The sequence below is a fragment of the Sinocyclocheilus rhinocerous genome, unplaced genomic scaffold (assembly GCF_001515625.1).
Source record: "Sinocyclocheilus rhinocerous isolate Xijiao unplaced genomic scaffold, SAMN03320098_v1.1 scaffold2589, whole genome shotgun sequence".
Classification (NCBI taxonomy): Eukaryota; Metazoa; Chordata; class Actinopteri; order Cypriniformes; family Cyprinidae; genus Sinocyclocheilus; species Sinocyclocheilus rhinocerous.
The window spans coordinates 394,268-421,163 of record NW_015658508.1 but is presented as its reverse complement, the minus strand read 5'-3'; the positions used below and the strand labels follow the sequence as shown (position 1 = coordinate 421,163).

Genomic DNA, 26,896 nt, shown 5'->3' with positions numbered 1-26,896 from the left:
AATAATTATACATGTGATGAAAGTAGGCAAATAAATAATATAAATTGGTGGGCAAATGGAAAATGTTTAAGGAAATGCTAAACTCATCCTAACTATTTTCCTTTGATCATTAATTTATTTCTGAATGTAGTTCCACTTTTACCAAATACACAAAATAATGATCTTTAAAATAGCATCATATGACCCCTTTAATCACGTTTAATTATTTCTATATGTATTTAAACAAGAATTTGTGTATTTATACAGACATTTATTTATTTATTTGCATATTTATTTATTTGTGTATTTATTGTTTTTGCAGGTTTCGTCCTCCATAATCAAACAATCTCCCCCACTATAGATGCAGAGGAAATACTATAAACAAAGGGCAGGAATAGGCCTATGTGAAAAAAAAGGTAATTGCAACTTTTTATCTTGCAATTCTGACTCTCACGGTTCTGAGAAAAAAGTTAGAATTCTATGATATAAACTCACAATTGCAAGAAAAAAAAGTTGCAATTACCTTTTTATTTTATACTCAATGGCAGAGAAAAAAAAACAGAATTGCAAGATGTAAAATTTAGAATTCAGAGAAAAAAGTCAGAAATGCGAGATACAAACTCAGAATTGCAAGAAAGAAATTATTTAATTTTATCTTGTGGTAGTAACAGGCTTCCATAGGAATATTAGCCACATCAGTAAAACAAAAACATTGTTTTACAGATTGCTTGGAACTCATACCCAGACTGTCTCAAAGAATGTCATTAGACCTTAGTCATGGTAAAATATGTAGTTTTTGACAGAAATTAAAACGAGGCTGGTACGGATAGAATACTGTCCAGTGAGTCCAATTTTTGTTTAACAACATAACGATTGTTCAGATGACAAAATGTCTTTCCAGAAAACAAAACAAAAAAAAAACACTGTCATTGCTCTCATTGCTGGCCAGTCAATTCACATAAAAACAAAACAAAAAAAAAAAACGTTCTTGCCACTACAAATCCTTTATTAAAATTAAAATCTAAAATAAAATAAATCTACAGGTCTACAAATTTGGTTACAAAAAACGGTCACGTTGTAACAGACCATATCCACTGATATTTATCAATTAATGAGTGCTTGCCTTGAAGAAACTTAAGTTCAACTTACACTGCAAAAAATCATTTTGGGTCTTAAGTTCTGGAGGATTTGCAACATAGACATTTGAAACTGAAGACAGAAAACAAAACAAGTGCACGGTTAATTTGTTGGTTAACTCCAACAGAATATGAATGATAATACAACATATTAAACGATTCAGACTTCTTGAGAAATCCTGGCTGTTTGCTGTTGACAGACGTCCTCCAAAACCTCTCTGAATGCTGAGATTGAAATGTCTTTAAAAGACAGATGAATGTGTTGAGTGAAGCTGGGAACGTCTTCAAATGTGGGTAAAATTGATTTTCCATGTGTTAAACAAAAATGTCAAAAAAAAATGCATGTGAGAAAGTAAAAATAAAGCAAAGAAAAGCATTATGAAGGACACGTCTAAAAACACAGACATATCAGAAATTCCGAACTTTGTTTAGGGAGTCATCTTTAAGAGAAAAACCCAGAATCTCCATCCAAACCAAAATAAGCATGCCCATCTTTGTTTTCTTATATGCATTTATTTTTCCATATGATCAACTGCTGAATATTAATGTCCTAACGAACAGTGACAACAGAGCAGGTCACACCAAACTGACTGTAAACAAAACAACCAAACACTGGAGGGAAAAAAAACAACAACAACACTGGACTCGTGACATATCATAAAGTCATACGTGTGAGAGAACAAGATACACAACTGCATCATAAAGAGAAAGCATGAATTTTGACACCTTGATATTTTATATTTTAATAACTTTTTCTGTCTGCACAGCAAAAACATTCTTTGGCAGTATTTTAGTCTTGTTTTCATGAAAAAAACTAAAACATTCTTATAAAATAAGATCAATTCACTTGAAATTGAGAAACAAAAATATAAATATGAATATAAATATAGATATAAAGACAGAAATTCGCAGTAAATATACACAGCAATTTATTCTTAAAATAAAAATTTGCCAATGAGTCAAATATAAATCTAACAAAACAGATTTATGCTGAAATATTATATTGTAATAATTATAATGATTTAATAATGATAATAGTTTAGACAGTATATCTTGAATTAATGTCTTAATATCTAACGCAATTTTGCTTCTCAAGCAAAGTGATCTTATTCAAAGGATGTCTTGGTATTTTTACTGCAAAAAGACAAAAATGCTGTTTTCTTTTGCAGCATAAGACTCTTTTCTATGGCCACAAACTCTCTTCAATTTTTTTTGTGCTCATTGTGTGCTTTTGGGATGGGGTGCAACATGTCCGCCAAAAAAAATAAACTTCTTGTGTTACAGTGCAATGTCTTTCTTGCATAATACTTGCTTTTCTTTTTTTCAATTTTGAATGATTATTCCTTCTTTCATTAGTAATTTTCCTGCAGAGTACATATATTTATTAAAGTATTTTTGTGCTAACAACCTATTTTGGCTGCAATGATTGTTACATTCATGTATTAAGGTCAAATATGGGCAGCAAACACAAATATGACACTCTGAGATTAGCACACAACCACCTGCAGTGTCCAAACAATTAAACTCACTCTTAGACATCTTTTTTTGCATTCATGTGTGCACACAGTCTCAGGTATATGCATCCAAGTAAGATCTTTTTGCTTTTGCATTGCATGGTGTAAGCGCACCCCGATTGGCTGTTCCTAGACAGGAAGCAAGCCTCAGTTTGAATCCTCTCCAATTCCTTTCCAGCTCAAAGCTTGAGAAAATCCAGTGAAGCTTTGATCACCATTACAGCACAGCAACGGGCCGGACAAACCCCTCAATGACCTGCCAACATTAGAACAGCTTCTCTGACAGAAATAACCTGCGGAATCCACATACAAGATCTATCTGATGTGAGGTGCTGTTTGAGAGGGACAAACACTCTGAGGAGGCTAAAGGTGAACGGACTGGCAAGGCTTTTTAGAAGCAGCATCATTTTAAAGAACATTAAAAGACAGAAAGTTAAGAAAAACCAAGAACATTGCTTTCTAGACACCACCTTTTTAGTCATTTCCCCTTTTTCTCCCAACACCATCCTCTCAGAAGACACTCCCAAATTGTGAATGAAAGCACAGAACTCTTCGTCCATGAATACAGAGGCACCTCAAGTCAAAGTTTAGCCTTCGAGCAGGTAGACGACGAACTCGTAGGTGCACATCATGACGGCCGTATTGGGGATCTGTCTGACCAGATGTGTGGTGAGTCCTCGGTAAAGAGCTCGATAGCTTTCCTCTCTAATCACCAGGCTGAGACTCTGGAAGAACGAGCGGTACTTGGTACCTTCTTCCCTTAGCCGTGTACGGAGTACCTCTGCAGAACCAAACAGAGAAAAACAAATGCTCAGAATTGGTTACAAACCATTATGAGCCAACTTGAAACCCAAATGATACGGTTTGTATCTTTTTTTTTTTTTTTATACATATACACAATTCAAACATTTGAGGTCAGTAAGATTTTTTTTTTTAAATGTTTTTCAAAACAAGTCTCTTATGCTCACCAAGGCTGCATTTATTTGATTACACATGTTATTGAAAATGGAATGTTTTTGCAATTTAAAGAACAGTTCCCAATCACTAGAATATTGAAGTAACTTTTACTCTACTTTCTGATCACACTGCAAAAAATGTGTTCTTCCTTAGTATTTTGTCTTGTTTTCCAGTGCAAATGTCTACAGATTCTTAAATCAAGAAATTTACATGAGAAGCAAAACTTGTTTTCTGTTAAACTGATCCAAATTTAGTGAGTTTATGATTAAAACAAAAGGACATATATATGCCAATAGGCTCAGAAAAATCAACTTAAAGGGATAGCTCACCCAGAATCAAAATTATGCCATGTATTACTCACCCAAATGTTGTTTCATGCAAGGCTGGAACAACATGAGGGTGAGTAAATAACATTTTCATTTTCTATTCAATTTAAAGGAAAAACAAGTTTTCATACACCACTGACAGATATTTGTTCTATTTTTAAACATAAACTCACTTAATTCTGCAAAAAACATGACTTCTTTCTTTCTTTCTCAAGTAAACGTATTATGGATTATATATTACGTATGGATTTAAAGAGGTTTAAATGGTTGTATTGAAAATAAATACCAAGTCAGATTTTTTTAAGATACTGAGTAAGACATTTTTTACAATGCATGCAACATTTAATGCCACGTCTTTATAAATTTAAGACTTTAAATAGGGTAAATTAAGACTTTAAGACCCTCAGAAACACTGTAAAAGTCTGTACTGTCATTTTTGATAAATTTAATGCATCCTAGCTTAATAAAAGCATTGAAACCTTTTGAATGGGGTCACATTATGGAAGTAAAATAGGTTGTGAATGACGTTTCATGCTGATTTTATGATGATATGGTGCTCTGATGGGAAAATGCCCAAGCACATGCTCACCGTGTGGATAGGCTATGGAGGTGGCGCAGGTCTTGGAAGTGGCGGCTGCCAGCATCATGCCCACGAAGTCCGACGCGTCTTTGGCGGTGTCCTCAGCCCCATCCATGTGCGTTGCTGCTTTGGCCTCTAAAAGACGCCGTTTTATGCTTTCATAGATCACAAAGTGAATCACGGTCTCTGAGATGCCTGCATAAGACGCAGACATGCCGCGGTAAAACCCACGTAGCCCATCCGTCTGATACACACGCCGCACACACTCGAAAGCATTCATGCGACGCTCCCCGCGCTTCCTGTGAAGAACAAAACACGCTTAAGTGAGTCAAATACAAAACTTAGTCTGGAATCATGAATAATGAGCACTAGATCACGTTAAAACTATAATCTGTAACTAAGGAATCAGTCACTAAGGATATTAATCAAACAATCTACTTGTACATAATGTCACATATCAGTTGCCACTTTACCTGGCGTCCAACTGTAGACGCGTCTTAATCAACCAAATCGGGTTGGTTGCTGTTATGGCCGTGAACCCTGATTGGAGAAGAAAAGGAAAGATTAAGATGCAAATTTACTAAACCGAAAAAAAACTTACTCCCTTTCAAAAGTCGTCAAAAAGGGTCAGCAAGATTTTGCGTTTATTTTAAATGAATACTTTTGTTCAGGAAGGATGCACTAAATTGATCAAAACTGAAAGACTTTTGCATTTTTACAAAATATTTGCATTTCTAATAAATGCTATTCTTTTGAACTTTTATTCATCAAAGAATCCTGAAAAAAAAAAAAAAGTATCATGGATTCCACAAAAATATGAAGCAGTGAACTTCAACATTGATAACAATAAGAAATGTTTCTTGAGCTGCTAATCAGCATATTAGAATATTTTCTGAACGATTGTGTGATTTTAAAATATATAAAATAAGAAAACAACATTTTAAATTGTAACACTTCACAATGTTAGCGGTTTTACTGTATTTTGGACTAAATAAATGCAGTTTTAGGAAACATAAGAGACTTCTTTTTAAAAGACTAATAAATCTTACCAACCTCATACTTTTAAAAAAACAACAAAAACAGTGAATTTTACAAAAAGGGTCATCCTGATAGTGTCACCATTAAACAACAGAAAGCATAGCAATAATAATAGCATAGCAAATCCGTGGCCGCAGAATATGAACGCAATGTGCAAAGTCTTTCCTCCCATAGAAAAACACACTTAATATGACTTAATGCATTACGTTTTTCTCCTACAGATGACGTGCAGTACCCTGTATGTTATGGTACTAAATTAGTTTTAATCGTTTAACCACCACAGCGTCTCGTCTCCATTGGCAACACGCACGACGTCGCAGGTATCGGAGAGTGCAAGTGATGATTGCAAGTGACATTGTAATTTAGTTTCTTTTTTCTTGTCTTCACCACCTGGCTAATGTTGTAAAATGTTGAGAGATTCAACAAAAAAAATAAAAATAAAATAAATGTAAAAAAAAAAAAAAAAAACTGCAAACTGCACGTCACTAGCGGAAGTGCAGGTGTCTGAGAGTGCAAGTCTGAGAATGCAAGTAAATGTCTGCAGCCAGACCCTTCTCGAGAAGAGACACACACTCTCTTCTGGCCATGTGCCGGATCTTTATTGAGTGCTTGAGCTCTGTGACATTTACTGGCCTGATACAGCATGGAACAAAAATAAACGGTTGCAAATCCAATTCACTAGACACATCTACACATGCAATTAAGCAATAAACGGTTTAAATTTTATGAGCCCATCAAAACTGAGGAAACAGGATGTAGTTAGATTGCGTGGTCAAATATAAAGGAAGTTACCTGCAATTCCAGCAGACGTCATGTGCACCTGTGTGGAGTCTGGTTCAAACACACAGTTCAGTCTCTCCTTTGAGCTGGAATAGGCGGCGAAGTAGATGGCCCTGAAAACACAGCAGGACACATGAGTAACAACAACACACAATGCTATTACACCCTACTGAACTACAACAGACTGGTCAGGGCTGCGTTTCCAAAAAGCATCGTAAGCCTAAGTTGATCGCAGCTCCATTGGTTTCAATGGGTGTACGATGTACTTAAGCTTGCAACGCTTTTGGGAAACGCAGCCCAGGCTGGTTTTGGCCATTTTGGTCAGTGTGGGATGCCAACCAGATAAACCAGCTGAAGCAAACCATTTACCAATTACCTGATTAATCTATCTGATTGACATCATCTTGGCCAGACTTACTGGGGGTCTTACTAAACCAGCTGAGCAAACCAATTATCTGATAACCATCACCATGGACAAGGCTGGGAGACTTACTAAACCAGCCAGGACAAGCAAATCACCAATTAAGCTGATTTAAAATGTTCTTTTCAGGAGGAAACCAACCTCATTCTAGTTTAAGGTAGGTTTTGGAAGAAGCTGGCTGGTTGACCAGTCAATGACCAGCTAATTACCAGCTAGAAACCATCTACCATGTTCCAAACACAAATACCAAAGCTAAGCTTGATTTTTGCAAAGAATAAATGCAATGCTGCCAAATCTTATAATGCAGCATAATTTTTGCACACCATACAGCATAGTTTACATTGTTTTTCATAGCCTTGAATTTGCATATTGTTTGGAGAAAAACAAATGACAATGTGCAATATTTTTTTTAATTAATATACAGAAATTATCTAATTAACATAATAATGGCCAGACTGGAAGACTTACTAAACCAAGCAAGCCATTTACCATTTAGGCTGGTTTAACAGGTTCTTTGCAGCAGGAAAATTGGTCATTAGCTGGTCCAAATTGGTCATTATCTGTAACAAACTCACCTCATACTAGTTCCTGGTGGGGGTTGGAACAAGCTGGTTGGTGACCAGCTAATTTCCACCTTAGACCAGCCAGAAGCCATCTACCATGTTCTAAACACAACTAGTAAATCTTGGCCAAGCTGGGAGACTTACTAAATTATTTAGGTTGGTTTAAGATGTTCTTTTCAGCAGGTAAGCTTGTCCAAGGCATTATCTGCAACAAACCAACCTGATACTAGTTTAAGGTGGGTTTTGGAACAAGTTGGCTGGTCGACCAGTCAATGACCAGCTAATTTCCAGCTCAGACCAGCAAGAAAGAAACCATCTACCATGTTCCAAAAACAGGCATCAAATCTAAGCTTGATTTTTCCAAAGGATAAATGCAACATAATTTTGCTCCCCACATTCTGAACCACCCATTGGATGATTATGATGCCTACGTAAGCAGCTCTCACAAGGACAACATGTTCAATAAACCCTCACAAATGTTTGCACATGTAGTATCCTGAAGCTCTTAACTAATGGACAGTGAACACTCCAACAGGAAAACACTCTCCACACACTCCGCAACTAATCTCAGGTTTGATCTCACCTTCCTGTCTGTATAACACACACGTTTACATAAGCTGCCCTTTAAGTAACAGGTCCAGCGCCGATTTATCATGTGTGCATCACTGGACAAGTGCTTTATCCTGAATGCATGCACGTAAAACATCTGTTTATACAGACACTAAATGTTAAAACCACCATGTATCATGCCCATTCATTTATTTAATTGCTCTTTAAGCCGTGCCGTTCTCTCGGAGCCGCCTGCGGTTTGTTACACCTCAGCTGAAGGCTGAAACGGCCCATTTGGGTTTCAGATTATGAGCTTCATTGTTCCAGAAAACCTTTAAAAATGCTGGAGTGGCATAAAAGTACAGGATTTAACACCTGGTTTATTCAACTGGTGTTAAATGAGCTCAGACACTTTTAATGGCCTGAAAAACACATCTGATCACCTTTACGCCGATTATAAATTCAGTGGTAAATGTTTATTGAAAACTACTTTTTGTACTTTATTTGTCGTAAAGGAGCAGTCCACCCAAAACAACAGAAAAAAAAAAAAAACACTGAGTCATCAAAATGTAGGTGATTAAATAATGACAGAATTTTCATCTTTGGGTGAACTATCCCTTTAATTGTGGGGTCAGGTTCCCCCAAATTTGCACCCTGCATGGCTGATGTCTGACAACCTGTAAAATAACCCTGAATACAGACTTGTGTCTGCGCGTTTATGCCAAGCTCTGTAAATTTGCAGCTTTACCGGTTGAGCAGGGATTGCATCAGTCGCACTGCATCTGATTCACTGTCACTTCAGTACACAGAGTTAAGGACTACACGTTCCTACTGTAAATGCTCGCTGAGATAGAGATGTATTGATCTGCCATTTTAACTGTATGAATGGACAAACACTCACCGTGAAGGAGCCACTCCAATTAGATTGGGCCCCAGGCCCCGAAATAAAGAACGAGGCCCTTCCTTCTCAAGAATTAATCTGAAAAAGACAGAGATAAACATATCAACAGCAGTGCAAGACAAATGACATTTTTATTCTGAATGGCTTTGTGAACATTATAAATACACTCTGGAGTTGGTAAAACATGTAATGTTGTTCCTGGGGAAATGTATGTCTTATATTTCACTCTAAAAATCAATGGTAAAAAAATATAACATTTTATTGAGCATGAAAATGAATTCTATTTTAGGAACATTGAAGTTTTTTTTTTTTCATTGTGACTTCGTTTTCATAACAATTAAGCAATTCAAGCAAACTTATAATTAAACTATTTCTTATGCAAAAATAATAATATTGCTTGTTGAAGTATATTTATAGATAAAAATGGGTGCTTAATTGTTATGAAAATTACACCAAATAAAATGTATTGGCCCTATAAGCAGGTCACAATTTGATTATGAAAACAGATTTATCTATACATTTTTTATACTTTGTAAAGAATTGTTTTGGAATGAAATATAACCCAAACATTTCTTTGTGAGAATCACCAAAATATTTTTTTAATCCTTCGCTCGGCCAATAAGACACACCTCTGAACAACATGTTCAAACAAAGAAATACCTAAGACGCATCTAAAAAATGCTTCTTGTGTGAGGTGTGAGAGGTTATTGTCATCACACACATACAGTATATAAGCAAGTCATAAAGAAACGCTAAATAAAAATGAAATCAAATGAATGGCGACCTTGAGCAGGTCATGCAAAAGTTATTTATATTCTATCACGGACTTCATTAAATACAATCCTAATACTCCATGTAATCTTTAACCCCAGTGGTTCTCAACTGGAGTGTTGTGACAGAAAAATGTGCCACATAAGGTCATGGACATCAGGCAAGAGAAGAGAACAATGCTAAATGGAAATAATAAAACACAGCTACCCATGTAATTGGGCGTAATTGGGCATAGTCTGTATAGCAAAATAAACAGACTTATCAACTTTTAAAAAGGAGGTGAAAACACTTCCCATACCTTTTGTTGCTGACGTCAAAAGACATGCGTTCAATCAAAGTCTACAATACTTGGATGCAACGTCAGGTGTCAAAAAGTCAAAATAGACTTACGCCAACATGGACAAGTTGCGTAACAACCATAAACCATGAAGGAGTGTATATGATGTCAGAATCATTTACTCACCGTATTACATTGATAAACGAGACCAAAGTCGATCTAAATGTCTTTGTGTTTAGTATTTTGGTACCTTTCTGTGAAGTATAACCAGAGTTAAACTAAGAGGACAAGGGGCCTGTTTTGAGAACCAGTGATTCAGACACACACACACACACAGAATCCTCAACCGAGAGCCAAGCACCAGTGTTTTAGTGTGAGGGCAGCGATTGGTTGGGTAAGGGGGAGTGGAAACCACTGTGAACAGTCTCTTTATAAAGAAAACAGAAAGAAATAGGCAGAGAGAGGGCATTATAGACATTATGCAATATGCGTTGTATAAACACTGAAGTTCTGCTTTGGTAATGTATATACTTATATATTACATATGGAGAACCAACCACAACTCAAACTCTTAAGATTGCAAACCAACGTTCCTTATTTTGTCTTGTCTTCTGACTTTATTTAGTTACTTCTGGTGGTGTAAGTGAAGAAATATGACCACATTTTTTGGAACGAGTCGACAGAAAGGGGGCGTTTCCTCTTGCAGGGAAGATGGATACTTGGTTTTAGGCCCACAAACCATTGAGCAAATGTTTACAAAACACTGAGCCAATGCAAAGCAGACTCAACGTTCTCACAATGCAAATGTAACATTTGCACTGTTCCAGTACAGGGTGTTGCCTGTATCCAGAACTAAAACCGACATGTTAAATCAGATGAGTAAATATTCTCATCTTTACTCAAATTCAACACTCCTGTACATAATTATAAACCTGTGTCTTTGCACAATTTCATATATCATTATATAAAATATTTTTAGATATTATAATATAAATTAATTTATATATATAATATTTGTTGAGCTAATATATTTTATATATTTATAAAATGCAAAGAGGTCTAACTCGTTTAAACATACCTGAGGCAATGTAGGGGCCCCGGAGGAGCCACACGTGCCACGCTGGCTCCATTAACTGTGCTCAGATGCACCTCAGAGATGCAAAGTGTTATTGAGGAAGACTGAAGCCTCGTCTTCACCACCTCTAACGGACAGGTCAGGATCGCACCCACCGTGCCTCCACATCTGAGAGAAACAAACAAAACAAAAAAATCAGGGACAGTACAATTTAACTTTTTCTGCACATAAGAATCGATTCAAAGAAATCAAGCTGAAAATATGGTCAAATTCTGTCAATAGCAGACAAAAGTTGACCTCACAATGTGGGTGAGTCATCCCATGACTTCTTATCTGAAAGCCAAGAGACTTCAGTCGAACATCACAACTTTCCGTTAATCGGCTCCAGCACTTGCACTCGTGCCACAAGATGTGGGTCAACAAACACAGTAATCCAAACCACCCCTCACGTGCCGAAAACAACCTGACATCAGTGTTTTCCAATGGAAAAACGGCATCTGAAATCTGAAGTGGGATACCTGTAATACAAATCTAAAGCTACAGAAATGTTGCTGAGGAACAGCTTATTAGATAAAGATAATAAACTAAACAAAGGTGTCATTCAATACATGTAAAAAACAGTATCATATAGCAATACCATGGTACATTTGATAATTATTTTCATATATGAAAACACTGTAAGATAAAAATGGTATGCGATACTGTGCAGTTACTAATAACAGGAGTAGATGGGACATAATGATGGGATAAAAAGTCAGATTTGACAGTGTCATATAGACAGAGAGTCCATGAGAGTGCCAGTCAATAGTTCTATTTTAAACACTGTGCTGGTTTATTTGAGGACAGATATTTAAAGCACAGGCTATAATCACGATGGGCACAGAATATCAATGCCAGGCATGATGATTCCCTCATGCATGTTCAGGAAAGCAGACTACCATAACAGATCAGTTCCAGAAAACTATGACTGTCATTTATAAGAACACGTAATTGCTGTTAAACGAACTTATTACCGTTTTGATTCAAGTAAAGAATAAAGCTTTAAACCTTCCATTTAATTTATTTTTCTTTTTATTAGGGCTGTGCCATATTGAAGAAAAATGCGATATGCAATAACTCATTAAATAATGCGATATTCGATACGATAATGCTTAACTGATGAAACAGTTTTACTCAGCTGTTGCTGAGTCAGTTCTGTGAACTTCTATAACTATCTTGTGTCATATATACTGTATATGGTTATTCGTATGTATCAAGAGCTCCTGTAAAACCGCAACAAATTCCTTGTGTTTGCGCACACTTAAGTGGTGAATAAAGCTTATTCTGATTCTGATTCTAATATAACTAGCATACATGTTTCACTTTTTGTGAGAAGAAAGCACCCCTACAACAACTTCTGAAAGTGAACGGTAGTGTTTTACTCTCAACGAATTCCTTGTGTTTGCGCACACTTAAGTGGTGAATAAAGCTCATTCTGATTCTGATTCTAATAAGAAAGCACCCCTACAACAACTTCTGAAAGTGAAGGGTAGTGTTTTACTCTAATATTACATAAAAATGTCATTTTAACATTAGTGTAATCATTTTAACATGAGTTTAGGAACTGAATAATAAAAAGGAAAAATAAAACACTGCATATTATTTACTCTTTGAATTCAATATGCACTGATTCTTATTTAAGCTACAAAAGTTATTTAGGTAAGACCAGTGAGTGATTTTCTCTTTGTCTTTTGTTCATGGCCCCAAATATTGCAAGCCGTAGCGACATGCATATTGCGATATGTACATTTGTGATATTTCGATAAATTGCACAGCCCTACTTTTTATGTCTAGAGACATATTTTAAAGAAAAAGAATGCAAATATCCTGAGGTTTCTCTCCCTATATAGACTGTAATATAAACATCAGTGTGGCTGAATTCAAGGTCTCTTGGGATGGCGGTGCTAAATTATGCACAGTTATACTGCAAACCACAATGCGTTTTTATTTAGGTTTGTTTGTACTTGTTGATTTTCTGTCTGATTCAGAATCAAGCTGAATGTCTATATATCAGTGACTCACTAAGTGAAGATTGTGTTGAAAGTCACATAATAAGAGTCATTATATCTATAACAGCTGCCAGTTCCATACCGTGATAAAAGCATTATCAATTAATCGCAACATGAAAATTTGATACCGGCATATCCCTAATACACATACATAACAAAGGATCTGAAAATATGTTCATGCGAAAAGTGCAAACTTTCCCTAATTTTAATACACAAGACTCAAAGGGGAAGTTAAAGTCTAGGGAAAACTCCAACAAACTCCAGTAAATGTAACCTTTTAAACATAAGTAAAAGTTATCTATAAAGACAAAAAACACAAGAAATTATTCCAAAAAATATTTTATATCCTTTAAACTAATATAGCTGTGTTTCATATATATATATATATATATATATATATATGAAATAGTTTATATAATAAATTCTAATAATAACAATTAGCTATTATTAGTATTTTTGTTAGTAGTAGTACTAGACTTTAGCTGTTTAAGTTTTAAACGCTATGTTTGTTAATGTAAAGTAATCTTGATGAGTAAAGCTGTCTTACCCTCCAGCAAACAGATGCACCAGCGTGTCTCTCTGGCTCATCTCGGCTCATGCTCTCCGGGATGCACCGGACTGGGCAGCAGTGTTAATGTCCGTGTGGTGCTCATGCGGAGGGTGCGAGGCGCGCTCGTTACTGGTGACTTTAACGACCTCAAAGCGCCTCGGCGCGGCTTCTTCGCCTCCAACAAACCCCCGCTGATCGATCCACGGTCGTCACTTCTTCAATAGTTGGTCTGAAAGTGAGTGTGCGGTGAAGAGGTGATTACATATCACTGATCTGGGTCAAAATCCAAGTGGCAGGTCACATCAGGGAGTTAAAAACGTGCACGTTTGCCCAGCGCGGACTTCACCTTCTTCGCGTACGCTCTCACACACACATTCTGCTACGCAAACGCGCTTACAGTTCACTCTGTCGATGGACCAATCAGAGGGCGCATTTAATTTTTAATTTTTTTTTGCAAAACATGCCTTTTTATAAAAAAGGTCCAATATGTGAAATTTATGAACTTGATGACCTTGAGACACTGTAATGATTATTATCTATAGAACTGACAAAATGGTTCTTTTCATTTCAGAAACCTAAAACATGTTCATTATAGAAGAGTGTGTTTTCAAGTCATTGTATGAAATGCATTTCTGAATTGTTTTAGCCTTCAGTAGTTCATTTAAATAATCCCGCTGTGTGACAAATTTGAAAAGCATTAATATTTCATGTCATCTCTCCTTTAAAATAAGACCATAAAACTGCATGAATAATAATTACAGAGAAAGTTAAACTAGTTTTAGATGGAGTAAAGCATGTCACGCTGCAAGGGGATATATTTAAGCAATACCAACAGCAAAAAAGGTGATGAACTCAAACCGCAGCTGAAATATTGGTGTGGTGTCCCATTTTGCAAATTTCAATGCATATCTGTTTTTATGCAGAGGAGTGAGGGTGTAGTCTAGGAGGTGGTTTAATACTCTCTGGCGACTTTCAACATCTGCTCAGTTCATCAGCTGTGCATGTTTGCGTGTGCACTTCAGATTCGCTCAAAAAGCTCAATGTAGGAATTTAAAGACACAGCTATTATCTGTATTTAGAGTTAATAGCAGTTTTTGCTTCTGTGCAACCAGGGTAAATTACACGTTGCCTCTTGGTGCAGTGTGTAGGTTTGTCAGTTTGTGTTTCACCAGACTTTGTCTGTCCTGTGTGGTGTATTTTGCTGCAATATGCATATAAAAGAGAAACCAGCATTGTGGGGTTTTCATTACAATGTTTGTGTTGAGCATTTTGTCCTTGTAGCATCTCAACATTTGTTAAGCATTGCATGCATTTAGTGTTTTTCATATGTGTGCAATATTACCTTTCCGTTGCTCTTAATTTCCCAGGTGACAGGGGCTGTGCATGTATGGCTGATGGACAGGCGTCCGAACCAATCACAGGACAATGCTGGCACGGAGCCGTTTCATGCTGGTGCTGGTGGTGGGTGCACTGCTGGCGGTGCTGAGTTTCAGCCTGCTGTATTGTAAGTGTGAAACACAATGTATAATTTCAGTCACATTTCCTCTGTCTGAACTTACAGCTATTCATGCATACTCTAAGGTTTCTCCAGGGACTGCTGTGTATGTGTGTTTTAGTCTGTCAGGTGGGAATATAACCTCCGCTGAATTGTATTTACATTCTTAGTATGTGCATGAGTGTGGGTTTTGTGTCCAGTGGGAATATGGTCTCAATTAGACTGCATTCAGCACACTAAACAAAGGCATTTCCCTTGAAGACATGCTATATATATCATGGATTGTTCCCTGTTTCAGTAGAACACCGTTTTAAGGGATACATTTTCAATTGGCTGCAAATATAAAAAAATGCAAAACAAAAAAAGACAAATTGTGTCTATATACTCTTACAAAACAGTATGGTGTCAGCATAATGGTATTAGCATGTCAAAAACATTATGTTAGTACCACACAGGGCCACCATAAACACCCTCAACCTACTGATTTTTGTTCAATCAGTATGTTTTTTTTTTCAATTATGATTTCTTAAATGTCTACAAAAAGGTACTATAAGAAAGCATCAGATCTCAGAAATGAAATGTTTTCTGCATGATACACTGCTCAGAAATACGTCGAACAATATAAAGTTGCGATGAAAGCATCAAGTAGCGATTTCTCTTCTGTATTGTGAGAAAAGTCTGTCGTTTTCACATTACAAGGTCAAAACAAAAAAATGAAACGCATGCATGGATGAATTGTCCTTAATAAGATCTATAACATGAATTAGATTAATTAGAAAATCTCTATCTGTCGTTTTCACTGGAAGACATTTTGATTAAGAATTACGAGGTCAAAAATAAAAACAATAAAAAAATAAAAATAAAAATAAAAAATGTACAATCAGATCTACACTCTCAGAAAAAAAGGTACAATAGCTGTCACTGGGGCAGTACCTTTTCAAAAGGCACACTTTTTGTACTTTTAGGAACTAATATGTACACTTTAGGTACTAATATGTACCTTTAAGGCACTAACATGGACTGTTTAGGTACAAAGGTGTGCCGTTTGAAAAGGTACCGCCCCAGTGACAGCTTTTGTACCTTTTTTTCTGAGAGTGTATAATATGCTTTTGAAAAATAGATAGGGTGAATTTTTATTTCGTGCTGACTTTAAGAAGAAAAGTACAGACTCTCTGACCTCTGCGAATGTTTACTTGAACTTGTGAACTACTAGAAGTTGGGGTTGACAGCTGACACGTGGATGATACTTCACCGCCGGTTGGTCTTAAAGCAGTCTCTAAAATTATATGGAGATTTGCTTCATTTTTAAGAAGTGAAACCAAGCAGTTTCAAAAACCCTGGAAGTCCTAAAGTCATCAGCGAGGATACGGTTTGCAGTCGATGAATGTTTATGTATTTTTTTTAATGCAATGGTCAGTCAGATTTGCTTCAGAGACAGCTTATTCCCAGATTAGACACCAATGTCCCATGTCCTTGACTGAAAATCCTCTTTCACCGAGGACTGGGATCTGAGAAACCAGCCCTGCATATATCAGCAGATTAAACGTTTCATGTCAGTGACAGCTACAGGAAAATCCTGCTAATTTAGTCGTTTAAAAGTACAGATGGTACGAATTTGCAAAAGCCAACTCGAATGAAACCAAACATGACAAGGTGAGCAGGGATTGGTCAACGATCCTCTTAATACCCACCCTCTGCATCCCACAGCCAATCACAGCTCAGTCTGAGCAACAGGGCAACATAAGAGAACCAAATTTTTGTTGTGTTCAGACATGCATGTGTGCTTGTTGATAGACCTTTGACCTGGTTTACAGTCTCTTTCTGTTCTTAAAGCATTTCACTGCCTTTGGGCCTATGTTATACATCTACCTTGAGACCAGCTGCAATAGCTCAGAAAATAGCATCTGTTTACACACTTGGTTTATTTTGTAATCTAATGATTCTAAGTGTCTTAAATGCATGTGTCTTTTTGCCAAATCTGTTTGTCATCCTTACTGTCTTCCTCACGTTGCCTGTTTCTTTTGCCCTGTGTGAGGTCATTACTAATTTATTCCTTCCTTTGTGGTGTCTCCAACAAGAGCTGAAAGCTGTCTGAATGTAGGACAGAACCACATCTTAAATTAGCCGACCTCTCTTCCTCTCTCTTCCCTTCAGTTCACTCAAGCATGACTGATGTAGTTTTAAAGAAAGAGGCTCCAGGTCTGTAGAGACCGAGAGAAAGAGGCCATACATCGAGCCCATGAGAGACAGAAGTGAAGAATGAAAGACGACCGGTTCACATCCCAGTGAATTGTGGGTTTCTGTCAGCGTTGCTTCATCGCTGAAGTACACTGCTAACTACACACACAATATCAGCCTGACGGCCTTGAGCGGCAGTGCAAACACTGTCTGTCCTGTTTGATTTGCGTCTATTGTATTTGTGTTTAGGTGTGCGTGATTCTTTTTGTACACTATACTCAGACTTTCAGCTACAAAGAGCTCTTTGTGTGGCCGGCCTCTGCACTGAGCTGAGCTGTGATTGGCTGAGAGCTCCGAGCTTACACGTGATTGGTCAGGCAGCTTTTACAGGAGTCAAATGGGGTTTGATGCTGAATTAAAACCAGTATGAGGTGCAAACACACACACACCTGCACACGCTCGCTTTAACATCTCCAGAATGTCTGGGTACAAAAGCTGTCACTGGGGCAGTACCTTTTCAAAAGGCACACTTTTTGTACTTTTAGGAACTAATATGTACACTTTAGGTACTAATATGTACCTTTAAGGCACTAACATGGACTGTTTAGGTACAAAGGTGTGCCGTTTGAAAAGGTACCGCCCCAGTGACAGCTTTTGTACCTTTTTTTCTGAGAGTGTATAATATGCTTTTGAAAAATAGATAGGGTGAATTTTTATTTCGTGCTGACTTTAAGAAGAAAAGTACAGACTCTCTGACCTCTGCGAATGTTTACTTGAACTTGTGAACTACTAGAAGTTGGGGTTGACAGCTGACACGTGGATGATACTTCACCGCCGGTTGGTCTTAAAGCAGTCTCTAAAATTATATGGAGATTTGCTTCATTTTTAAGAAGTGAAACCAAGCAGTTTCAAAAACCCTGGAAGTCCTAAAGTCATCAGCGAGGATACGGTTTGCAGTCGATGAATGTTTATGTATTTTTTTTAATGCAATGGTCAGTCAGATTTGCTTCAGAGACAGCTTATTCCCAGATTAGACACCAATGTCCCATGTCCTTGACTGAAAATCCTCTTTCACCGAGGACTGGGATCTGAGAAACCAGCCCTGCATATATCAGCAGATTAAACGTTTCATGTCAGTGACAGCTACAGGAAAATCCTGCTAATTTAGTCGTTTAAAAGTACAGATGGTACGAATTTGCAAAAGCCAACTCGAATGAAACCAAACATGACAAGGTGAGCAGGGATTGGTCAACGATCCTCTTAATACCCACCCTCTGCATCCCACAGCCAATCACAGCTCAGTCTGAGCAACAGGGCAACATAAGAGAACCAAATTTTTGTTGTGTTCAGACATGCATGTGTGCTTGTTGATAGACCTTTGACCTGGTTTACAGTCTTTTTCTGTTCTTAAAGCATTTCACTGCCTTTGGGCCTATGTTATACATCTACCTTGAGACCAGCTGCAATAGCTCAGAAAATAGCATCTGTTTACACACTTGGTTTATTTTGTAATCTAATGATTCTAAGTGTCTTAAATGCATGTGTCTTTTTGCCAAATCTGTTTGTCATCCTTACTGTCTTCCTCACGTTGCCTGTTTCTTTTGCCCTGTGTGAGGTCATTACTAATTTATTCCTTCCTTTGTGGTGTCTCCAACAAGAGCTGAAAGCTGTCTGAATGTAGGACAGAACCACATCTTAAATTAGCCGACCTCTCTTCCTCTCTCTTCCCTTCAGTTCACTCAAGCATGACTGATGTAGTTTTAAAGAAAGAGGCTCCAGGTCTGTAGAGACCGAGAGAAAGAGGCCATACATCGAGCCCATGAGAGACAGAAGTGAAGAATGAAAGACGACCGGTTCACATCCCAGTGAATTGTGGGTTTCTGTCAGCGTTGCTTCATCGCTGAAGTACACTGCTAACTACACACACAATATCAGCCTGACGGCCTTGAGCGGCAGTGCAAACACTGTCTGTCCTGTTTGATTTGCGTCTATTGTATTTGTGTTTAGGTGTGCGTGATTCTTTTTGTACACTATACTCAGACTTTCAGCTACAAAGAGCTCTTTGTGTGGCCGGCCTCTGCACTGAGCTGAGCTGTGATTGGCTGAGAGCTCCGAGCTTACACGTGATTGGTCAGGCAGCTTTTACAGGAGTCAAATGGGGTTTGATGCTGAATTAAAACCAGTATGAGGTGCAAACACACACACACCTGCACACACTCGCTTTAACATCTCCAGAATGTCCGTCGCTGTGCGTATAAACCAGCTAACCGTTATACTTCTGTCTGGTGAGTTTAACTCCTGGTTGGTTAGGGTTAGTTGGAAATTCTGGTGTTTATCATTTAGCCCGTTCCCATGTATTCATTAATTTGTTCTGTGTTTAGCTTTAATGAACAGTATTTTTCATAATGTTGCATAAATATTTCCAATGTGAATGGGCTAAAAGAAACTCGCTCCTAGAAGTGACTGTGCTCAAATTTATGCCAAATTGTTATATAAAAGGAAAAATGTTAGCAATGCCTGGCTTACCTTGATGCATTGAAGTTATAATAAAACATACTTTAAGAGGAGTTAGAGGACAGTGCTGCTTGTTTCTTTTATTAAAACGGTTCATGTTATTTAAGGGTCATATCATACATTATTTTCACATTTTATTTATTTATTTTTGAGATCCACATTTAAAGTTTTTTTTTTGTGCCAAAACAGTCATAATTTAGTCTTTTTTATGGTCGTTTTGTTAAAGCGTCTTTAGTTTCTATAAAAGCTGGTTTTGGACACAATGCTAGAGTATGGTTTTATTGTGCAATTTACTCTTTTACTCCAAGAAAATTTGATTTATCATAATTATGAGCCCTTTTATGAGTTCCTGCCATTGTTTATTTGTACTTAAATGTAAGTATGCAGCTTAAATGTTTAGTAAAATCCAGATGTTGGTCTTGTGTTTTGAAGTCACATTGAAGGATTGTAGCACCTACTTTCTAGTAGCTGTCAGTCACTGGTTAATAAATATCCCGTGAGGCTCCTCCCTCTGCCCACACCATGGCGATTCCCAAAATGTAACAATCCGCAGCACTGTGCAGTCTCAACGTTTGTTTTATGAGGTCAGAACTGAGGAAGCTGGAAAAAGTGTGTGCTTGTGCTTAATGACTCTCATAGTCCTTTCTTTCTTTCCTTAGTGCACCTCATTCCAACCAATCCGGTGGCAGAGCAAAGGTCACTTGGTAAAAGCAGAAAGCGTGTGAATCCGGTCCTTCACACGGATGCTCCCGCTCCAGACCCCATCCGAGACACTCACCAGTACTGCAATTACCCCAACCTCACCGAGCACGGCTGGGAGGGTAAGAAACTCACTCATTTCCCCTCTCACTCACCTGAAGACTCTCAGACGTGTGCTGATGTATTTGCGTCTGTTGTAGGTCACAGTCCGGCTGACTACAGGCTGCTGTCGGTACAGGTGATGATCCGGCATGGAGACCGTTTCCCTCTGTACTCCATCCCCAAAACCAAGAAGCCAGCCATAGACTGCGTCCTATCAGACAAGAGGTACACATTCATATGTAAATCATCTGATGCTAACAATTATTAAGTTGAATACTCATAAAAATTAAGTTGTTCTAAGTTGTTTTTTCACATTGTTTTAAATTTGGTTCAATCATGGACACTGGTTGCAATAACTACTAAAATATTATTTTTTTGATGAAACAACACTTAATTCTGCCAGGAAACCAATCTTTTAGCATTTTCAACCAAATGCCTTCTGATTGAAACAGCATGTAAGACAATGTCCAGTGAGTCTGTTCTCAACCTAAGCAAATGCTCTACTCTTCAGCACAATGGACCGGTATAATTTTGAAAAATACCGTGATAGAAATTTTTGGTCATACCGCCCAGCACTATCTTCATCTATCTATCTATCTATCTATCTATCTAAGAAATTACTGAAAAAACACATAATGCATCATTTTAAAAATGCAGGTTGTAATTTCGAGGAATCAAAACTGATTTGACATCCCTCACTTTAGAGGATTGTATTTTTTTTTTTCTGTGAGCTTACAGTTGATAACCAGAAGTGACTGGTGTGTTAATGTGGGCTTATGTTTGCATGTTTAGTGTGTGTGTGTGTTTATCAGGTTTAGGACATGCAGTTTATGAATCATTATCAGAGTAATATTTAATTCCCACCTCAGTCTTTTATCTGTCCCTGAGCCGTGTCTCCGTGGTTACGGCAGCAGTGAACAGTCACTGTAATGCTACCTAAAATAACATTGTTGTGTTTCCATGGTTTCATCGTAGTATTCTTTCCAATGGCATGACAAATTCTTTTGTCCAGAGTATTCCAAGAATTATTAATCATGCACAGCAAATCATAATATTCCCATGATGGCTGAGATTTATGTATTACAAAGTAATCCTCAGCCACAAATCCTTCTGTGTCTTTCTCTTTAACATGCTCTGGTTCTTCACATACACTCAAATATGCTCTGACCCAACTCTGTGACCTGACCCAACTGGACGTGATGATCGGATGGGTTTTGACTCAAAAATGAAGATGCATTATAATAAAATATTGCGATCCGACATCCCTTGTTCTCAGAAATCTCCTGCGTGTTTAAAACTGCCTGCAAAGGGAAATAATACCCAGTGCGTTAGATATATAGAGTTACTTACCAGTTTTATTCCTTGGTTGCATTAGACCTGCATTAAATCCATGCCGTAATTATTAAAATGATGCATGTTTCATGTAATTATAATTCCATTATGTAGCAATTCAGTGTAGAAAATTTAGTATCAGTGCTCATGCACATGCTGTTGTCATAATCAATCGATGAGCATTAGTTTTCAGGAACATGGTAGATAGCAGATCTCTGCCCTTGACTTTTATTGTTTTTAAACAATGTACATTTTTTTACTTCAGACTAACCCAAAATGTACTTTTAAAATAAAGTATTTGCGGTTTTATAATTAATCAAAAGGCTAACCAATTTCTTTATGAACCACTTTTCCATTTGAAGATGTCCCTATTGCATATGTAAGATAGCTTGTTAAATTCATATCATTAGGGTTATCATGCCTCCCCCTTGTGGATACATCTAGTAATGACATGCTCACATGGAGTTGCTTGTTGGCCATTATGATGCCTATGTGCTGTTTTGACAGGTAACGTTTCACAAATGTATCACATCAAAAAATATTCCTGATTTAAAGTTCTGAAACATATCTTTTATGGTTGTAATTTTGCAGAAAGCCCTCTCACCCCCTCTTGGCCTATTTCATTAGTCACATGGCTCTCGGTGGGCGTGGTCAATGGGACTCATCACTAGGATCTCTGCCCCGATTACCCAATCACAGCACCTGTGAAATAGGAGAGCTTACACAGACAGGTAAATATATTTATATATGAAAAATATTATATATTAAAAAATTTAATTACAAATTAAATTATTTATTGTTTTTTTGTAGGTGTGAAACTGGGATAATATAATTAACTAAAACTGAAACCATAAAAACATACTTGAAATAAATGTTAACTGAAATAAAATTAAACGTACTGAATTTACTTAATTTCAGTTAGTTGTTAACATTTAGTTAAGCTGAAGAAATTAAATAACTAAAACTAAATCTGAAATAAAAATTACAAAATTAAAAAACTAATAAAAATGACAAAAACACGCAAAATTAATCCTTTAAAGTAAAGTTAAATAAAAAATATATAAAAACTAATTCAAAATATTAATAAAAACTATAATAGTACGTCAATGATACTTAAAATAACATTGGTGTGAAATGTTATTCCACATTCTTACTAATATTTCTCTCTCTTTTTCTCTATCAGGAGTCGTGCAGCACTTGAAAAACGGCGATCATCTTCGCCAGGCCTACATCAAGCGTCACAATCTGCTCACTGCTGATTGGTCGCCGAGGCAGTTGTGGGTGGAGACTACAGGTAAAAGCCGCACCCTACAGAGTGGATTGGCCTTCCTCTTCGGCTTCCTGCCACGTTTCGATTGGTCACGGCTGACGGTAAGACAGCAGTGGAGTACGCTGTTCTGCAGTTCCTCGTGCGACTGTCCCGCGCGCAACCGGTACCTGGACCAGGAGCAGCGCAGGCAGTATCGGCAGAGGACTGCAGACACGGAACTGGAACGCACATACGTCGCTATGGCGAAGACGTTGGGCGTGGCCACAAAAATTCTGAGGGCGGCCAATCCGGTGGATGCGTTGTTGTGTCACTTTTGTCATGGTCTTCCTTTTCCATGCTCTAGCACACAGACTACATTAAACGCTCCGGATGAGGGGGCGTGTCTTACACTACAGCACTTTGCTGTGATTCGACGGCAGCAGAAAGATGACGAACTGGAGCGGCGGGAGGCGGGGCTTTACCGCCGATATGCTGTGCTCGCAGCGCATCCGTACCTCAACCGCACCGCAATGCGGATGGAGAGGATCGCCAGAGGAAGCCAAACGCGCAAAGGAACGGAAGAGGCGGTCTTCGCTTTAGCATCTGGTCATGACGTAACAATGGCACCTTTGCTAAGCGCACTTGGTCTGGAAAGGGTGGGATTTCCAAAGTTTGCAGCGCGGCTGGTGTTTGAGCTGTGGAACGGCCCGGAAGCAAAAGACAAAGAGAGAAAGAGTGATGGAAAACGAGGGAAGTGGTTGGAGAATATGTTCATTCGTGTTCTCTATAACGGAGAGGACTTGACCTTTGACACAGCCTTCTGCCGTGACCACAATCGACACTCTGCTCAGCCGCTGTGCCCTCTGGGTAATTTTCTGTCTTTTGTGAGAAAGGATATGTTTAATATTGTCAACGCGACAAGTTACCAGCAGGCCTGCCACCAAATTGTACTGTAATTTGTGAACGTGAATGAGCGAACGTCAAGGAAAGATGAGGAACAGGTATGGTTTACCCAAATATTCTGTACAATTCTGTCATCCTTCAAGTTGTTCCAAAACCATATGACTTTTAGTGGAATGCAAATGACAAAATTTTGATGAATATTTAATGAATGCAAGACTTTCGAGCTCAAAAAGAAAGTTCCCTAAAAGCTCATATGACTTCTGCACTATATTCCAATGAGTTTGCTTGTTGCTGAATGCTTTCATTGTGCGGATCAAGAGCAGCAAATTTCTTCTTTTGTTTCCTACTGAAGAACGAAAATCTGGTTTGGAATAACATGAAAATGACAGAAATTTTCATTTTTGGGTGAACTGTTCCTTTAAGACTGAGTACTACTAATAATGTTCTTGATGTAGTGTTATGTTTGTGGACCAAATAATTGTCCCTGCACACCATTGTTTTTGGTACATTTTACTAATCACACTGACTAAATTTGAAGTTGTTTACAGTAATCATTTTAAGCTGTAGGCTGTGACTGAATATGAACGTCTGATTGACGACGTGACGTGAAGTCAAGGACCCTTCAAGAGCACCTGTATCCAGACAAACACACAACAGTCAGTTGTTGAAACACCTCTTGCCTTCATTTTTAGTCAGTGATCCAGGAATGCTGCGCAGTCATTTTGACAATCCCAGTGGTTTTGCTAAATATAAAAAATGTTTTTGAACTGTCATTTTTAGACCACATTTCTGAAACACTTGTATTAGATTTAGGTCACAGTCATTATGACAATCCCAGTGGGTTTGCTAAATATAAAAAAAATGTGTTTGAACTGTCATTTTTAGACCACATTTCTTAAACATTTGTATTAGATTTAGGGCACTTCGCCACTTTATTGCAGAGTTCCTGCAGTGATCGGGAATCTGATGTTATTTAAATTTCACATCTCTTCCATTGGATATCCCGGATGAGTTCTCACTTGAACAGTATTAGCAGAATTACTTGTTTTTAGCACAATCATGTTGTCCTGACACATTCCTCACACATTTTGTGTGCTTTAAATTTCTTTTAGTGCGTTCCCTTTGTTTACACATAATGTAAATGTAAAACAAAGGAGTGGTAGTAATTTTGAGTACTGTAAAACTGATTCAATCAACTTTTGTATCATGAATGGTGTTCTTATGATCAGTCTGTACTGCCACTTTCCAAACCTCAAAGCACATTTTTCAATAAAATAATCATTTTGTCTAAAAACTTCTCTGTGGTTTGTCTGAAAATGCCACTTTGTAGCCCATTCTGTCCAAGATCCACCCACTTAAACAAAAAGAGATCATCTGACTGACATGTAAAGTAAAGCGTTTGATTTGCATGCCATTTATATAAACTACCTCATAAAACAATAACAGTCCAGCGTGGAAAGATTCATTCGCATTCATTGCTCAACAGTGCTGGTATGAGACCAGCTGTACAGAAAGAAAAAAAAACTAAGAATTTTTCTGTCCAATTCTGCAAGAGAGTATCTAGTTTACACATTTACACAACATTTTCAAAGGTCTGGTGCCATTAACATCACAAATCAATTTTTTTCTTCATTGTATCAATCTGGCAACAAAACTTTGTTTCCAGGAAGGCTGGTAAAGCCAGTAAATCTCATTGAAACTGGCAAATTCAGTCACACTTTTTACTCATATGAGCATATAAGTGTTGAACTAGCTAAATAACTAGTCTGCTTTTTTTGTGTTTCATATGATCGCCACTAGGTGGCAGGAGACTTTCATCTGTGGCTCTGAGAGTAAGAATTCAGTCAAGTGACCTCAGATTGAGTCAGCACCATAGAAATAGAACAAGCATCAGTTCATTGGTCAGCATTATACATATACAATGCAGAAAGCCTCTTTGGCTTTGAGTCATTATTGTTAAATATGAGATTGCAAATCATGCTGACTAGTTTTTAGCCTCACCTGTCGAATAACTCAATCACAACAGCCAAAAATCTGTCAAGGAGTAATCTCCCGAATTTCCCCAAGAGTGTGTATTGGGATGTAAGTAAAGGAATCTGAGGCCTTCTGATCTCTACGAGATGATTTTAATTAGCTGCTGCCTTCCTCGCCAAAGAAAAGATCGTTCATTTACTGACTTGGACAGAGAAATCGATCTTAATTAAAGTGAGTTAGAGTGTGTGAGATGGTCAGATGGTATTTGTGTGCCTGCGAGCGTTTAGAGAGAAATAAAATGACACTCTAAAAAATGCTGGGTTAAATACAACCCAGTGCTGGGTAAAATAGGGTCAAACCCAGCAATTGTGTTGTTTTGACCCAGCGGTTGGGTTAAATGTTTAACCCAACCTTCTGGGTAGTAACCCAACCGCTGTAACCCGACCCAGCATTTTTTAGTGTAACTTAGCAAATTAAGCATGATACAGAAACTATTAGCAGCTTCAAGACAACACGCTCAAAACGTTCTTTTGTGTAATTCTACTTTAGCAATTATGCAAAACATGGCTTGGTTTTTTCTATAAAAAGAGATGAACTGACCCATTTGGAGATCTCCAGAGAATGTCTACCAAATATGCATATTTCCCTACTAGTAGTAACCGATTATATGTAATCTGGATTACGTGATCAGATTCCAAAAATTAAGCACTTGTAATTAGATTATATTACATTTTAAAATACTTGTAATCAGACTAGTTATTTTTTATCGATTATATGATTCAATCTTACATTTTTCACATGATAGCAATAAATGTTTTAGAATAGATTCTTCATAATAGTTCGTTTTAATATTTGAAATGATCCTTTCTAAAATAGCCTACCGCTTGTATACATTCAGAAAGTCTTCTAGTTTTGTGGACATTCACACAAAGACCAGTCACTAGTCAGATGGCAATAATTACACCACACAGCACTGGATTTATGA

The 26,896-nt window shown here is 37.5% G+C and overlaps 2 protein-coding genes across 3 annotated transcripts; one reads left to right on the top strand and one right to left on the bottom strand.

Annotated features, from left to right (window-relative positions):
- Positions 1 to 2,438: 2,438 nt before the first annotated feature.
- Positions 2,439 to 13,857, bottom strand: LOC107722274 (solute carrier family 25 member 36-A-like). The gene is made up of 7 exons (XM_016530560.1): positions 13,463 to 13,857; positions 10,871 to 11,035; positions 8,745 to 8,822; positions 6,323 to 6,423; positions 4,966 to 5,032; positions 4,502 to 4,791; positions 2,439 to 3,410 (listed from the first exon to the last, which is right to left on the bottom strand). Exons 1-7 carry the CDS (start codon positions 13,501 to 13,503, stop codon positions 3,217 to 3,219), a joined length of 936 nt encoding a protein of 311 aa, XP_016386046.1. The 5' UTR covers positions 13,504 to 13,857; the 3' UTR covers positions 2,439 to 3,216.
- A 976-nt stretch (positions 13,858 to 14,833) lies between these two features.
- Positions 14,834 to 24,318, top strand: pxylp1 (2-phosphoxylose phosphatase 1). 2 transcript variants are annotated; one of them, XM_016530564.1, is made up of 5 exons: positions 14,834 to 14,969; positions 20,312 to 20,473; positions 20,552 to 20,678; positions 22,377 to 22,516; positions 22,969 to 24,318. In XM_016530564.1, exons 1-5 carry the CDS (start codon positions 14,891 to 14,893, stop codon positions 23,988 to 23,990), a joined length of 1,530 nt encoding a protein of 509 aa, XP_016386050.1. In that variant the 5' UTR covers positions 14,834 to 14,890; the 3' UTR covers positions 23,991 to 24,318. The 2 variants fall into 2 exon arrangements, with proteins under 2 accessions (XP_016386050.1, XP_016386051.1); XM_016530565.1 differs by lacking the exon at positions 14,834 to 14,969 and adding an exon at positions 19,037 to 19,423.
- The last annotated feature ends 2,578 nt before the right edge of the window (positions 24,319 to 26,896 follow it).

Bases quoted from the DNA above. Each gene is read 5' to 3' on its own strand.
- LOC107722274 (XM_016530560.1), bottom strand. From the start codon at position 13,503: ATGAGCCAGAGAGACACGCTGGTGCATCTGTTTGCTGGAGG. The intron at 8,823-10,870 runs GTATGTTTAAAC...TGTCTTTTTCAG, and splicing joins GGGCCCCTACATTGCCTCAG to ATTAATTCTTGAGAAGGAAG. The intron at 3,411-4,501 runs GTGAGCATGTGC...TTGGTTCTGCAG, and splicing joins CTCCATAGCCTATCCACACG to AGGTACTCCGTACACGGCTA.
- pxylp1 (XM_016530564.1), top strand. From the start codon at position 14,891: ATGCTGGCACGGAGCCGTTTCATGCTGGTGCTGGTGGTGGGTGCACTG. The intron at 14,970-20,311 runs GTAAGTGTGAAA...TTCTTTCCTTAG, and splicing joins GAGTTTCAGCCTGCTGTATT to TGCACCTCATTCCAACCAAT. The intron at 20,679-22,376 runs GTACACATTCAT...GTAATTTTGCAG, and splicing joins TGCGTCCTATCAGACAAGAG to AAAGCCCTCTCACCCCCTCT.